This window comes from Corylus avellana, chromosome 1 (assembly GCF_965113065.1).
Source record: "Corylus avellana chromosome 1, dhCorAvel1.hap1.2, whole genome shotgun sequence".
In the NCBI taxonomy this organism is placed as follows: domain Eukaryota; kingdom Viridiplantae; phylum Streptophyta; class Magnoliopsida; order Fagales; family Betulaceae; genus Corylus; species Corylus avellana.
Genome location: NC_142490.1, coordinates 25182079 through 25199032, shown reverse-complemented (window position 1 = coordinate 25199032; position 16954 = coordinate 25182079). Strand labels below are relative to the sequence as shown.

The following is a 16954-nucleotide window of genomic DNA, read 5'->3' as shown; positions in this document are numbered from 1 at the left end:
AATGTGTCTTTTAAATGTTTATAGACATTTGACACTATTTTAAATGGGCTGGAGGGTCCCCAAGAGGTAGCTTAATCGGTTAAGACCACGTCTAATAAAACGGGGGTCACTAATTCGAATCTCTCTCCCCCGCCCCCCCCCCCCCCCCCCTCATGTGAGGACATGTCAAAAAAAAATAAATAAATGGGCTTGGATGATATTTCTTTCAAACTGGTTTAGAGGAAATTTCTGCCCTTTTTTTTTTTTTTAACACAACTTAATTTTTCTAGACCCTCCTAAAATTAGTTGTTTTCAGAGCCAACTCCTTTCCCGCATAAGTCTCAATACTAAAACTGTTGTATTTCATTTTGGGTATGTTGTTGAGAACCCCACCCATTTTTCGTTTTTAGGATTGCTCAATCTCTCTTTCTTTCCGGGAGTGGAAAATATCCTCCATTGTAATCATTTTTCCTTATTCAATTAGGAAATAAAATAAAATAAAATTAAAAAGTCTCAATACTAAAAAAGTAAATTAGAGGTACCAAGTCCTTGAGAAATAGAGTAATTGTTGATAATAACAAATGCATATGGGAGCTAGAGTGGTAAGTTATTGAAAATTTTGTAATAGAATATTAATCACAATCTTAAACAAACAATTATAATACCAAGCTTTTAATAGAATATTGTTACCAATTTTGTAATAGAATATTAATCACAAGTGTTTATAAGAAAGCACTTTAGGTCCATTGGCATTTAAATGTGGCTCATTTTCTAATATTTGGCAAAGATAGATGTTAGATTAGCATTACCTGTTTCTTGGTACTACCGCACTTTTATTAGGACAAGCAATTTTTTATGTGACCTGCGAATCTGACACGTATTCAACACAAAATTAGCGAATTAAAATTGATATATATAATCTTATACTCATGTTTTGATATGGCCCAAACCTGACACACAACATAATAGTTGACAATTTTTAACACGACCTGCAAACCTAACACAAAGCCAACACGAAATTAACTGATTATAGTTAAGAAGTCTAACATGTTTAATTAAATGAGTCAGATTAAAATTGACATCTATAATCTTATATCCATACATCAGTACAATCTAAATTCGACACACAAACACAAATTGTCACCCATAAACTTTTATCTTATAGATTTTTTAGGGTACCATTCCCCAAGGATTATACTTACTGGACCTCCTGTAAGATTTTTCAGCCGCCAGTAAACAACCACAATTGTAAGCAAACAAATATTTCAAGCATATGAGCACTCAGTTAAACAGGATAGTTTTTGAAAGGGAGATGGTCTCCAGAAGTTACAAAATTGGCTGTACAAAAATCACATGGTGGGAAATGGGAATAGGCCACCAGTCAATGATCACTTTTTTTGAAACTATTTCCTAGGCCAATTCTCAATTGCATTGCCATTCGGGAAGCCAAATAACAAAGCAAAGGTCAGGGCTCATCATGATTGCAACATTTAGAATTTTTCCATTGAAATATGCTCCAATTTTACAACAATGGTAATATAATTAGCTGAGCACGCAAAAAATGCCACAACCAAGAATTCAGAAAGGGAGGCCAACAAGATATTAATCCCCAGACAAATTGGATTCAACACTAAACTATATAGACGAAAGATCTTCATATATGGTCTTGATACCTGGCCTCTCAGAAATTGATCTTATACATCTTAAAGCTATTCCAAGGACCTCCTTCATTCCCTTCTCAGTAGCTGGATTCCCCATTTCTAGCATCACTGCAGGATCAAAACATTCCGAGCCATGGCCCTCAGCTGCCCTCAACCGCACCCAATCGGTCAAATCAACCCCTCTTTCTTCACCAGCAATAACATCACCAGCACACCTTCCCGTTAAAAGTTCCAACAGTATCACTCCAAAGGCATAAACATCAGACTTGAAAGAGGGCATTGGTTTCTTTGAAGCAGCCAACTCTGGTGCCCGATAACCTAAGACCCCAGCATCAAGAATCTGTTCAATGGTGCCAGCCTGGGTCATAAGGCGGTGAAGGCAGTAATCAGCAACACGAGCATTCGGATCAGGCCCATCTAACAGAATATTTGTTGCTTTAAGGTTACCATGTGGTACAGCACGATCAAAATGGAGATAGTTCAGGCCACGTGCAACGTCAACCGCTATTTTGAGCCTTTGGACCCAGGTTAATGGTGGGCCTTTTCTTCCTGGCCGATCTGAAAATGGAATGCATCAGAAATTAAAAACCAAGCACTGAAGCGTGAAAGAAAAAAAGAAGATATTATAAATCTAACATTCTATTAAAAGAATAACTTGTTTTCATCTGGGTTAAAGTAGAACTTTCGCATAAGCTTGTAAAGAGAATGGCGCGCATGGGGCTGCCACATAAGAGAGTTGTATTGTTTGAATCCTAAAGTTATCTTGGGTAACACCTATAAGGTGCAATCAAGTGACTAACCATAGTGATTCATGCCAAACACTCAATCAATTGTTTACCAGTGCTTGAATGATCCTCAAGATAGATGCCAGTAGAAAGAATCAATAACAGAAGTGTCAAAAGGATGATCCTTTCAAGCTATGACCAAAGTTGCTGACTGAATGGATAATTGATTTTAAAGTTTTGGTCTCTGGTTATACAAGAATTTAATAACCCAATTTCCCAATTCACCAGAAAAGTTGATAATGTTTATCCTATTTGGCGCTGCTAAGAATGTCTCAAGGGAAACATTGATTTTTTAGGCCCTTTAGAAGTATAAAGCCAATTATTAAGCTAAGTTAGGCAAAGTAATTTATATGAAACAACCATGGTATGCAAATCTAGTTGCTCTTGTAAGTATTGATGCTACCAATTACTGTTTTAGCACTGCTGTTTTGCACATCATGAATTAGATTTAGCACAAAGGATGCTGAAATCATGCCATTCTACCAGTCAATTAATAACACAAGCTTGATAAACTTTGAAATTATTTAACCTTTATTTCTCTCACCAGATCATGGAATCCCATACGAAAGAACTGTTTAGTTGGACAGTTGGACTCATATAAGGTCCCCTACAAACTGATCTGGTGTGTATGCCAAAAGCTATGCTTAGATTTATAGATTAAAAGGAAGCATGGGCATTTATTTTTGATAAGTATAGCATCCTCATCGTAATTTGCGGTCAAAATTGCTTCGCATTAATGTCCATCGAACAATTATGCTCCATGACAACTGTATAATCAAAGCAAGGTTAATGAAAAAGTGTTACCGTATAGGAAGCTTGCAAGACTTCCTGGTGAAATATAATCTGAAAGAATGAGTTTCTCATGCTGTGTGGGGCCCCAATAGTACCCTCTCAAACCCACCACATTTGGATGCCTGATGTTCGCAAATTTTTTAGCCTCCTTAGCAAACTCTTTTCTCTGTTTTGCTACCCCTTCTCTCAGCCACTTCACAGTCAAGAACAGCCCATTATCCAGTGTTGCCCTATAAGAAGTCCCATGGCTGCTTCGTCCTAAAACTTCAGCTGGGGCCCTGGACAGCTCCTCAGGTGTCAACATGATGGTATCATCGAGCAAATGCAGCTCACCAACCAATCGATCTGGTGACCTCACGTCTAGTCTTGCAAAGTGCTCAGCAGTGAACGAATCCCCAGACTCTGGTGACCACGAGAAATGGCTAGTTTTTGATGGGGAGAAGCCAGTTACAGCTGCCATTTTCTCATCGGGACTAATTATCTCGGATGATGATCCTTTCCGTGAAGCCACAAGATCCTCCGCTGAAACAACCACAGCACCACCACTATCCGTTCCACCAATGCCAGAGGGGTTTGGTGGCGCTTGCCTGCGGATGTCTTTATTTATAGTACGTTCTGGTGGAGTTCTCCTTGATATACGGATGTAATGTACAAAGATAGCAAGCAGGATAAGAATGAACACAGCAACCACACATGCAACTATAATTATCACTTTGACAATAGTGTTCATTGGTTTCCTCTTGTGATTTTCACCTGGAGAATTGGTTGCTCCAGAAGGACCACTAGGAAAACTTAACCTAGTATTTCCAGGGAAGAAAGAAGAACTTGGGAATTTTCTCAGGTTTTCAGGGACAACCCCCGAAAGATCATTAAACGAGGCATTAAAGCTTTCAAGGCTGTTAGGCAAGTTGTCCGGTAAAGAGCCTGTAAAGTGGTTCTGAGATATATCCAACGAGCTTAATGAGCTCATGTCAGCCATGGAAGTTGGCAGAGAACCAGAAAAGTTATTTCCAGCAATATTGAGCACTTGAAGTCCAGTCAATGACCCGAATTGATCAGGAAAATAGCCACTAAAATGGTTACGAGAAAGATCAATAATCTGAAGATTGCGCTCACCAGGGGGGGAAGGAAGAGTGAACTTAGCATCACCAGTCAGTAAATTATTTTCAAGATGAAGCTCTTGTAAAGAAGACATTGTTAACAGATCAGCAAGAAGATGTCCGTTTAACTGGTTGGAGCTGAGATCTAGAACTCTAAGCTTTGGATACCGAGTGATAACAGTTGGCAGAGAGCTACTAAGCAAATTATGGGAAAGGTTGAGATAATTTAAACGCAAAAACTGTGGGGTTACCTCAGGGATAGCCCCCGTCAAATGATTCAGACTCAGATCAAGGAATGCTATGTTCCCCCATTTTACCATCCTGCTTAAATTTCCTTCAAATTTGTTATTCGATAGATCAAGTACAGCACAGCTTCCAGTGAGCAAAGGAAGCTCTCCTGTGAGCCCATTCGAGGAGAGATTAAGAATGTGCAGAGTTGTTGACGTAATCATACTTATGGGCCCTGAAAGATGAACATGAATGTGAGAGACAATTATTTACATTACATAGTAGCAGTGCAGACATGCGCCAGTTGAAGTGAACATAATATGAATATAAATTCCACTATTTCCAGAAAAACCAAAGTTAGCCGATCAAGTACCTGACAGATTGTTGGCACTCAAATCCAGTTCAGTCAATACCAAAGAATCTCCTTTCAATAGGCCATTAGGAATGAACCCTGAGAATCTGTTATTGCTGAGCTTGAGGACTTGAAGCTCATAAACAAAATTGAATCCAGGCAATTCTCCAGACAATTGATTGTAGCTCAGATCCAACACCTTCAAGTTTTCAAAGACCTGAGCACCTGCACTCACCAGTGATCCCATGAGCCGGTTGTGGCTAAGATTCAAATACTTAATAGACTCAGATATTCGCGGTAAAAACTTCTGCGACTGTGAACTCGAACTAACTAGCATGTTCTCACTGAAATCTACATGAGTGGCACTTGACAGAAACAAAAATTCCACGTCCAGCTGACCATCAAGCATGTTTCCATGCAAGTCAAGCACCTCGAGACCAGAAATCAGATCAAACCCTGTAGGGATTCTCTTGGTAAAGCCATTAAAAGAGAGATTTAGAGATACCACGTTAGTCAGCTTCGTCAATGATGTTGGCAGTGCACCAGAAAAGGAGTTGCGGCTCAAGTCCAAATTCAGGATTGATGCAAGACCAGATATCGAATCCGGAATTGAGCCGGAGAAATTGTTCCCAGCCAATGAGAGGTTCTGTAGGCTAGCTAAGCTACCAATCCCCGGTGGTAAAGACGAGGAAAACAGATTATCAGATAAATCCAGAAACTCAAGGCGTCTCAAGTCAGCTACATTGTCAGGAATCTTGCCCGTTATGGAATTGTTTGACATGGAGAGCTTCACAAGCTTCGTGAGGTTTGCAAATACACTCAAGTCTGCATCAGCAGAGAGAGCCAAGTCATCAAGAACAACCCCAGCAACGTTTCCACCGTTACAGACAATTCCATTCCAAGAAGCAGGGCAGCCATTGAAGTCAATAGACTCCTCATTCCATGAACTAAGGACATAACCGGTGGGATCATGCTTGATACCCTTCTTGAATTCGAGCAGCGCCAAAATGTCCTGTGAAGGAAGCTGCCCCAAGGCACAGAGGAAAAATAGGGATGCCACTAAAAGCTTAATGAGCTTCATATAGTTGTGTCAATGGCTTCACCAAAGTAATGAAAAAGCTCAATGTGAAGAAAACAAAAGAGCTTTCCGGCTTGTAACCCACAGATTCAAAACAGAACAGAACCCAGCAACAACTCAGCAACCCTTCCCTCCATATTATGAGAAATCAACCTAATGTAGTCAAGATAATGGGGTTTCAAGCTCACAAAACCGCAAATTTAAACAAACCCAACCAAGCCGCAGACTATTTTTACAGTAAAACAAGAGGCATGCAACAACCTTTCTCCTAAAAATGTGAGTAATCACCACTTCGGCAAGCAAAACAAGAACTTAGAACAAAACAAAGCAACCAAAACCCCCAAATGTATTCACCAACCCAATACTTTTTCCAGACAAACAACCAGAGCCTCAAAAGACTGCTCCTCCTCCGATAAAACTCAGAAAATACATTATTGCTTCAGCAAACAACAATTATTAACAACACAAAGCTGACCCAGAGCATTAAATGACTGAATGTGCTAGGAAAACAGAGTCACTTTCAGAGATCTAACCAAAGCAAACAGAGCATTTTCTTACCAATACCCTTCGTCGATGAACAATGTAGCTTCACCACCCTCCTTCCCAAAGATTCAGTCTTTGAAGAGACAAACAAAGTCACTTCCTTGCAAACCTCGGGGCTTTGAACAATCTGATACTATAAACTTCCACATGCACTACAGCAGCAAAAAAAAAAAACCATGAAGAAACAAGAAATGGGCCTCCACCAAATACACAAAGGGAATGCATTCAAGACAAGGGACCCAGGAATTTTTTAGCCATGAGAGGCATAAAAGCTCTTAAAAACAGTACAAAAGCCCTAATCTTTCTTTAAGGAAAGTAACTACAAAACCCTTTTATGTAACAACAAAAACCTTTGAAGGAAAAATGCCTTTGTCCCTTTCCACTACTCTCTTCACACTTTACAGGTGCATGTGAGATTGTGAAGACAACCAAACAAACCCATAAATTGTTTGTGCATTGGATGAATATTAAAAGGAAAAAACACCTAACTTTTGCTCAGTCTTTTTAGGGGGTTTAGTGTCAGCTAGTGAAACAGTAAGCGGGAAAATCTTTAGGGTTTTTTTTTTTTTTTTTTCATTTTTGGGTGTAATTTGGTGTAACTGGAGGGATTCACCCGCCAAAAAAAAATAATAATAAAAAAAAAGAATCCGTCACTTTCCTAGTGGACGTCAAAGGATATCAAATCCAGTTTAAGATTTTGCACTTTTCTGGAAGGAAGAGAACTGTTGTGGTGGAATGTGCCTCGTAGGATTGGGCCCCACAGCTGCCCCATTGACTAGGGTTCCTTTCTTGCATATTTGTTTACTGGCCCCAGTCCCAATGTGAAATTGAGACACGGGAGGTGAAGTAGGTGGGAGGCGCAATGATAGAGGAATGGTCTCCATGGTTGGCAGTGTGTAATTTCTGTCATTATTACGTCACCAAAAATGAATCATGCATTTTTAATTGTTTATTCTTTAATTTGGAAATTTTTATTAAATTCTTGGATAAATTAATTTGTATATAATATATTAATCGTAATTTTAACTATAACATTAAAACAATATATTTTTTTTAGTCGAATAACAATTTTATTTAAGTAAAATACTCTTATGTTTTTTTAGAAGAATCTTTCTTATTCATTCCTTGAAAAAAAAAGGTAAAAAGCATAAAACTCTTATATCAAACAGCATAAAACTCTAAAAGCACTAGCAGTAGCTTTAAAACCATTTTTTTATAGTGTTTTTTATTCCCTATAAAAAAACAAACACTTCACAATAAATTCTTTTATTTTTTTTTCATATGAATTAAATACTATTTCTTTTTATTATTGCAACCAATGATAAAGGAGAGAGGAGAGAGAGAATCGTTTTTTTATAATTTAATAATGTATTAGGCTTTTGGTGTGGGTGCTATTTTGTGCTTTTTTTTTTTAGATTTTCCTTAAATATAGAGAAGGGAATGGACTATACAGAGTTTGCTACTAGTGCTCTAATAAATCATAGAAAAGTTATGAGTTTATAACATCATAGAGATAAATATAAATATCTTACAATCAAGTCATATTTATGACTTCATCATTCGCTTAACCCATATCCAAACTTTAGTTATAGAATAGATCTGTTTCAGACAGACTCAATCTAATACATAGGTAATCCATATTCACAACTTTTTATTTTTTCATCCATGGGAGTAAAACCCTCAAATCAAAACTAATCCTTCTCGACCCAAAGGCCAGGATAAAAACATTCACCTCAAAATATCACTCAAGAAAGTATATGTAAGGAGAAACCAAAACCTTATTCAAGAACACAATAAAAAAACAGCAAACAATAAAAAAATCAGCAAACAGCTACAACAGTCGGGCCGAAGGAAGTGAAGCGCACTGGCCAAAGCGTGGTGGACAAGATGGAACTGTTTTGCGCTAATAGGCAACTGAGAAGCCAATGAGCATAGTGGGTTGGGGTGTGACTAAGTGAAACCAATTGAGGAAACTAGATCTATATTTGAAAAATTAGATACAAAGCACAATCGATTCCCAGGAGGCGAAAAGCAACGCAGTACGGTGGAGGGCGGACGGAGGTAACACAGCATAAGCAAAGGAATGGGCAGAGCTAGATTGGTCGGAAAAAGAAAAAAAAAAAAAAAAGCTCACTCCTACCAAAATAAAAATAAAAATGACGGTATAAAATAAATACTTAAAAATAAATATGGCATTATATGGCATTTCTATCAAGTAAATAAATGTAGAAGACCAAAATAATCGGAAAACATATGGTGAAAATGGTTTTTATATATATATATATATATAATTAACAAAAAAAAAATCATTTCATCATTTCATTCATTACTGAAAACTATTGTGAAATTACAATATCGCAACACAGCAAGGAGTTTCCTCTATATAAATCACTGCTTCAATACCGTAGAGTGCACTCTTTCGTTCACCTCCAGTCAAACCAGGGGCGGAGGGAGGGATTGAGAGTTGTCAAATGCCCCTTACCTTTCAAAAATTCTCCTAACACCCCCTAGAATTTCTCTAATATCTTAGTTGCCCACCCTCAACCATTTATCAAGAGGCAAGTATTATTCAAGAAAAATGAGATTCACAACTTATGCCATTTTCGTTATGTTCTGTAATTAGGTCAGAGGTTCGGAGGAACTGATGAAGGTTGAAGAGGAAGGATAAAAATTGTCTTTTTAGTTCATTAAAAAACGCACCGTTTAACTTTACTAAAACTATCGTATAACAAATGTAAAGAAACGCACCGTTTAACTGGGTCGCACCATTTAACTGGGTTAAGCTTAATACACGCGGCACTGTTTTACTAAAACTATCCCAGCATTTCTCTTTATTTATTTATTTGCCTTTGCTAATGTTGCTGAATGCTGACTTTATTTGTCAATTTGAATCATTTGCCGACTGCAATTGAGGAATATGTTAAAATCTTGATTAGCCAAACAGTAAAAGTTGCTAATATTCAAATTGTCATTCTTTATATAATTATAAGTAATTCAACAATTTGCGATTAAATTTTTCTTATATAGTATTTCTTTTTACTTTAAGTTTTCAACAATTCAAATAAATTTTTTTAGTTTTTTTTTTTTTTTTTTTTTTTTTTTAGAGCCTAAGACGTTACTTTGATTAAGCTTTTATGTTTAGATTGCTCTTCTAAATTAATTATTTATAAATATATATAGTTTTTATTACATATTTTAATTGTATGAAATATATAACTTTTGTTACATGAGATTATGAACAACAATAATTATTCTATTGAGCTCTAATCAAATTGTAGATCTTTTTATTTTTATTTTTTTTATGATCGTGAACCCTTTTAAGACATGACCATTTAGTGTACCCACTCCTATCAGGTAAACCTAGGACCCATGCCTTATTGCCCTCTTAGTAGTAGTTAGGGGAAACTTCACTAAGGCCCCCTGAACTTCCGGCCGATTTTACAGACCCCCCCTGAACTTCAAAAACTCTCATTTTGGACCCTTAAACTTCTATTTTCTCTCACTTTGGACCCTTTTAACATTAAACTACGTCGTTTTGGATGTTTTATACCCATTTTACCCTTCCCCAAAACTACGTCGTTTTGTGTCCTAAAATCACAACACCTACCCAGCCCAAAACGACGTCGTTTTATGCATTAATTTTTTTTTTTTTAAAAAAAAAAAAAAAAAAGAAAAGCAAAATAAATAAATTAAAAAAAAAATAAAAATAAAAAAAAAAAGAAAGAAAAAGAAATCGGGGGTGGCTGGAGCCACCCCCTGGCCGATCTGGGGGTGGTTCGACCACCCCCATGGCCAAGGGGGTGGTTCGGCCACCCCCGTGGCCCAAAAAAAAAAAAAAAGAAAAGGGGATCGGGGTGCTTTGGGGGTGGCCGGACCACCCCCAAGGGGCTGGGGTGGTTTCGGCCACCCCATACCGGCCGTATGGGGTGGCCGAAACCACCCCCAGCCCCTTGGGGGTGGTCCGGCCACCCCCACGATCCCCCCCCCCCCCCCCCCCCCGCGTTTTTTTTTTCGGCCTTTTGGGGGTGGTCGGACCACCCCCATGGCCAAGGGGGTGGTCCGGCCACCCCCAGACCAGCCAGGGGTGGCTGAGCGACCCCCTTGGCCAAAAATGGGGTGGTCCGGCCACCCCATTTTGGCCAAGGGGGTGGCTGAAGCCACCCCCGATTTCTTTTTCTTTTTTTTTTTTTTATTTTTTTTTAATTATTTTTTTTAATTTATTTTATTTATTATTATTTTTTTAATATTAATGACCAAAACGACGTCGTTTTGGGTTGGGTGGTGATGTAGTTCTGAAGCTCAAAACGGTGTAGTTTTGGAGTAAAAACGACGTAGTTTTGTTTAAGTCCAAAACGGCGTAGTTTTAGTCGAGGGTAAAATGGGTATAAAAAGTTTAAAGGGTCCAAAGTGAGAGAAAATAGAAGTTTAAGGGTCCAAAATGAGAGTTTTTGAAGTTCAGGGGGGGTCTGTAAAATCGGCCGGAAGTTCAGGGGGCCTTAGTGAAGTTTCCCCTAGTAGTTACCATGATTTTGTCAACTAGTTACTGTCAAGTAAACTTGGGACATAATAGCATATCTACAAAAAGAACCTTGTCAACTAGTTAATCGTGATTTTGTCGCACTACGCATGACAAAATAAATTGTAAGTTACATTTATAAGTTTTAAATAATAATTAAATTGTATTGAATTGTTTATTTATTTCGTTAGTTATATTCTTTAATAATTTTTGTTCAACTCAAAAAAAGAAAAAAATTCATCTATAAATTTTTTTTTTTTGACCATTCTGAACCAAAATCCTGACTTCGCCACTGCATTAGACTTGATATACCCTCCACTTTTGAAGAGATTGCAATACAATACAGGTATTATCAATTAATTAGTCATAGCGACACCAATTTTTGCCGTCATTTCTTAATGTTTGCACCAACTGTAACATATGTCCCTCCAATTCTACCTTGTTCTACGTGATCTCTTTAGCAAAAACTATTGCCCTTAAAGCAGCAATATATTCAGCAACAATTGGATCGGTAATATTAACTTTTGAGGATTGCAAAGTGGCCAACACCACACCCATAGAATCACGTACAATCACTCATGCCCATCTTCTTATTATGTATATCTATCACAACATCCCAATTTACCTATACAAGTCCATCTGAAGGAGCCGTCTAGGAATGGCAAACCATTGTTTCTCTGACTTCCTTCTCTTACATGTTTATTTGTGCATTTTTGTATTCCTATATGGACTCGATAGCCTTTCGTACAAGTAGGGTAGGATGATGAAAAGCCCCCATGGACCAAAGAATTTCTTCTTAGCTACAAATTCCGTGCAACCACCGCCATTGCCTCAAAAAGTATCCTTAACCAAGTTATTGCACATAGCATCTACGAATGATATAAACTCACCGTGCATCTTGCTACATTTGTTTAGCTTCTGTCCACAGACACTCTACGCATTTCTAGCTGCTAGATAATTCCATAATTCCAAGTTATTCACCAACCTTACTCAAAGAAAGAGACTCGTTCTACCCATTCTCAAACCGAAGAAACCCGTAGCCCATATATTCCCTCTAATTCATTCTATCATCCAAATGAAAATCAAAGGCATACAAATAAACCCCCAATTTCAGCCAATCTCTAATTTGAAACACTCAAAGCAATTGTTATCAATCAACTTAAACCCAAAATTTTTACAAGAAATACCATTATTAATCGGCTATAGTCAAGAATACAAACATCAAAATGCCCAAAAAATTTCTCAAGCCAAAAGATGATAGAAGAACACGTGCATACGCTCCCCTTCAAGGATAAACAAGCTTCCCACAACAAGAGTGACTATCTTGCATTTTTTTTTATCATTTCCTGAATCTTAACAATCTTTCTTCTCTTCTTTTTTATGTCATACCAAAATAGTTTCCCATCGTATTCCTTCATCAAAACCTCTTTGCCGTCATTCTAGAGGACTAAAGGCTTGGAGTAGGAAGAAGTCTAGTGCGGAGCTTGCTGCAACGTATGAAGCCATGTCCAAGTACTCGCCACCGCTCCGCACTCCATCACTCAAAAGTCACAAAATTGTCCAAAATTAGCCTCCCAAACATAAAGCCATCCTCCCAAGATCTCCAATCAGGTATTGAGTTTGTATGTGCTAAACAATTTAATTTCAATTGGAAGCGCATGCGCTCGAAATTTCTTGGTGCTGAGATCGAATGCAACAATAGTACTTGTCAACCCCCTTCGACCAATCACCCAATGGAAAGAACCATTCGAGGAAGTTGTGCCTTAAATATGAAAATATGAATCCTTATATGGCCATTTGTCTTCTACCTTTCTCCAAGAATTTCCTCTAAGACTATATACATGATGACCAAATTCAGCAATGACACTTGCAATATGAAAGGGACGATGTTGATGTTGCTTCAAAATCCTTAAAACCTTGTAATCGTCGTTGACCTAGTCGTACCCAAATGCTACTTCTAATTCATAATCATCAATATTTTCAATCGGCTCAAAGGATAACTTCTTGCATTTTTTGATTAATGGGTTCCAAATAACAGTCTCATTGGGATTTTTGTTTCTTTTTCAAATTGACCAATAAAGGGGATAGTTGTGGATGCAAACTAATCCCTTGCAATGACCTACAACTGTAGTGAGAACTTTTGTTGGATGGTAGAATGGCCAAAAGATCTCCACGGCCTCGTTGAACCATTCCTCGTTATAAAAGTTTAGCAAGTAGAAATCTATGACGGAACGTTGTTCTGTGTCACTACAATGAGCGCACGTTCTCAATTGGTCTCAATGGAGCAATTAAGGTGCATCTTGATGAAATGTGTCGTTGATTACAGCAGACCATGCCTTCAAAATGCACTGAAAACGCACTAGAGGCTTAATGAGTAGTTGATAAAGTATTTCAGTTATGAGCTTTTACGGGAGTAGTGTAGTCGTCATCTTCGGTTGGTTTTGCAAGTCGTGGTGGCCAAGGAGGTCAATTTTGCATCACAATACCCTTGAAGGTGGGCCCGCTCACCTCGCTGGAAAAGAGAATAAAATAAATAAGAGTGACAACGCCACACGTAAAAGGATCAAAAAACTCAAATCACTAGAGTATTTTCATGAATCATTTTTCTATGAGGATTCTAACTTAAACATCGGAGCTATCTCTTGCCGGCCCACTCCGACAAGCTCTTATGCATTTGTCCTTGCGAGCAGCCTCCCAAGGTCAAGAAGGTCCGGAACCACTCCAACACTTTCCAAGAAGGCCTGCTAGAATGTGGAATTGGACACCATTCATTTTTTTTTTCCTTCTATTTTTTGAGATTTTTTTTTTTTTTTTTAAAAAAAAACAAAATTGTAGGGGCAATTTGTATTTTCCTTTATTTCCGTTAGAGAAAACAAAAATGGTTAATGAATTGGTCACAGCGAAAATTTTTGAAACTTTGATAGGGCGCATTACAATTTTTGAAACATTGGAAGTTAAATTCAAAATGCCCGAAACATTGGGGGTAAAGTGTAATTTCCAAAAAAAAAAAAAAAAAAAGAGAGAGCAAGAGTTGTAGTACAAAATAAAAAGAAAGGGGTAAAGAACAAACATTTCATGCATTTGAAGCGCAAGAACTTCTAAGGAAAGCAGATCCAGAGGGAACCTCAACCCCTTTGTTCTAAGAAATCAACTACTGTCCATTGAGTCACGAGGACAACAGGCACTATTAATCGGGGGCAGTTCAGAAACCAAGTAATGTTGACATCCCATTAAAATAAGGAAGCACAGCTGGAAACATGTAAAATAAGGAAGGAAAACACAATCAAGTTTTATATTATATGCTTTTTATTTGCAATCATATACTAGAGCCATCCATGTAAGATTATAAGTTTTGCATGAATGGATCTGAATGTATCCCTCCGCAAAAATGATAGTGACTATCTCCCATAGTAGGTACTTCAACAAGGAATAAATGGAAGCTCAGGACAAAATCTGCAGGGTCACAAAAGTTTTGACAAATCAATTGAGGTATTGAACCTCTGAAGCATATGCTTTTTCTTAGCATTTACTGATTTAGATTTACCACTAAAATTAGGAAATTCTGGCAATAATAGTTGGGAGTTGCAAAATCAAATTTTTACAGAGATCGCTTTTAGTCTAGGTAAAAATAGCACAACCAGATACTTAATTTAAGTACATTAGAACAATACATGAATTCAGAAACTTCATAAGTATTTTACGGTAAAATACATTACATGGATCATGTAAATCATATAGATGTAAATAAATGCAAAAGCTAGAAGTCTACTTCCACCCCACATGCACCTTGTAAATTATATAACTATATTAAGAAATGCACCGGATACAACATTTTAAAGCAATACGGTTGACAATCACATTAATGTAATCAGTTGGGAATAGAAAGTTTATGCAACAATTTCCATCAGGTATGAGTAGCTACCTAAGCTGCCTTACAAAGTCAAAATATCTTGGCCTCACATTCTTCTCTTCTCTTCATTTTTGACTTAGAGATATTGCCTAAGCTCCAGCTACATAAATATGCTAGAAGTATCCGTTCTACATTTCTGCGCAATGTTTTCTAATCAGAAATTCAAAAAACTTCACAATTCCCAGGCATTAAATTGTTGTAAGTACAGGCATAATGAGCATTCAGTATTGGATATGGTCAAAATCAGAATAAAAACCATTCCCAATCTTGGCAGTAGACCCCGATCCGTAGGAAAAACATGAAGTAAAAAATCACCATATCAAAATGGCCCTTTGGGTTCAAAAAGTAGAAAACAACCAATAAAACCCTAAAAATACAAGACGGCCCAAAAGATCCACATTTTTTCCCTTTCCCTCATCTTTCTCAACAACCAAACATAATACAACTCAAACTAATGAACCCATAATGCACTGTAAATACTTGAGATTAATTTATTTATTTTTTGATAAGTACTTGAGATTAATTTATTAGACTCAAGAACTTAAAAAAGTATCAGAAATCAAATTCCAAATCCAAAATTTTAGAAGCACATATCAGAAATCAAAAACCTAAACTCCCCAGTATAAAAATTGCCCAAAATCTCAATACAAAATGAAATATGCATATACAGAGAGCCAAAAAAAAAAAAAAAAGGCCTAAGAAGGAGAGAATGAATCATTTTTTTGTTAATCGGGCAACGCCCAGATTTGAACTAGGGAAGGAGGATTTGAAGTCCCCGCCTTACCACTCGGCCATGTCGCCAAAATTTTAGAAGAACAACAATTTTTCATTTTCGTAAAGGAAATGAAAGAAAAAAAAAAAAAAAAAAAAACAGAAATAAAAGAATGAATTAAAAGAAAATAATGAACGCTCTTCATGCAGCAAAAGAGTTCTTCTTTTTTTAGCCAAAACCAAGATTCAATGAATCAATCTTCTAAAATGGAAATAACCATTGTTTAGACCCATGAAAAAGTTAAAAAATAAAAAATAAAAAACAAAAGAAGAATTTTATTTAAGGGGGTGCTGGTGGCTTTGCGGGGATGGGTGGCAATAGAATGTGCATATGATGCAGTAAATGAGAGAATATATGCATTGCATACATTTAATTTTTGCATGGCTACCATATTTGTTTTTAGTGCCTGAATATAAAAATAAAAAAATATAGTGTCATGGCCAATTATTCATTCCATTTGTCTAGAAAAAAAAAAAAAAATATATATATATATATATATATATATATATATATATATATATAAAAGTAAAAACTATCTAAAAGGAAGAAAGACCAAGAGTTGTGGTACAGGATAAAAAGAAAGGGGTAAATAACAAACATTTCATGCATTTGAAGCATAAGTACTTCTAAGGAAAGCAGATTCAGAGGAAACCTCAACCCCTTTGTACTAAGAAATCAACTACTGTCCATTGAGTCACGTGGACAACAGACTATTAATTGGGCAGTTCAGACACTATTAAGTAATGTTGATATTCCATACGTGAAATCACTGCACTCTGTTTCTTCAAGAATTTGGAGCATCAATAAACTATAGTGAGGTACTCCAAGTCAAGGATCAGAAGCATATATCACAGAGAAATCAAGATAAATCAATGTATTTTACCCTCTTTCTGATAACTAAGCAAATCCACGTGTGCAAAGGAAAAGGAGACAAACTGGAAAATAATGAAAAAATAAATAAATTAAAGCATTTAGAGATAGAAAGCTAATCACCATTGTTCTTATGGAATTGCCTGCAAGAAAATGAAACACAGAGACACATAGGTGGAAGGGTCTGACAGGAACAAACCTTTGGAAATCCCAGTTGGTCGATCAATTTTGCTGCTTATGAGTCACTTTGAAATGCGCTCTCTTCTTACATATCATCTAGAGCAACCCCAAGTGAGACCTATAGAACTATTATCTGCAAAATAATAGCAGTAGTGGAAACATCTCAATCAAGTAACACATTCATGTAT

The 16954-nt window shown here is 37.0% G+C and overlaps 1 protein-coding gene and 1 pseudogene across 2 annotated transcripts; both read right to left on the bottom strand.

Annotated features, from left to right (window-relative positions):
* Positions 1-1335: 1335 nt before the first annotated feature.
* Positions 1336-6957, bottom strand: GHR1 (Leucine-rich receptor-like protein kinase family protein). Of its 2 annotated transcripts, XM_059582967.2 has the most exons (4): positions 6534-6957; positions 4919-6128; positions 3230-4780; positions 1336-2198 (listed from the first exon to the last, which is right to left on the bottom strand). In XM_059582967.2, the coding sequence occupies exons 2-4, from the start codon at positions 5976-5978 to the stop codon at positions 1615-1617; spliced, it is 3195 nt and encodes a 1064-aa protein (XP_059438950.1). In that variant the 5' UTR covers positions 5979-6128; positions 6534-6957; the 3' UTR covers positions 1336-1614. The 2 variants fall into 2 exon arrangements, with proteins under 2 accessions (XP_059438950.1, XP_059438949.1); XM_059582966.2 differs by having other exon boundaries at positions 4919-6957.
* A 5319-nt stretch (positions 6958-12276) lies between these two features.
* On the bottom strand, positions 12277-13533 carry LOC148588171 (F-box protein CPR1-like; annotated as a pseudogene).
* Positions 13534-16954: the final 3421 nt, after the last annotated feature.

Bases quoted from the DNA above. Each gene is read 5' to 3' on its own strand.
- GHR1 (XM_059582966.2), bottom strand. From the start codon at position 5,978: ATGAAGCTCATTAAGCTTTTAGTGGCATCCCTATTTTTCCTCTGTGCC. The intron at 4,781-4,918 runs GTACTTGATCGG...TTCATCTTTCAG, and splicing joins GAGTGCCAACAATCTGTCAG to GGCCCATAAGTATGATTACG. The intron at 2,199-3,229 runs GTAACACTTTTT...TTCCATTTTCAG, and splicing joins TCTTGCAAGCTTCCTATACG to ATCGGCCAGGAAGAAAAGGC.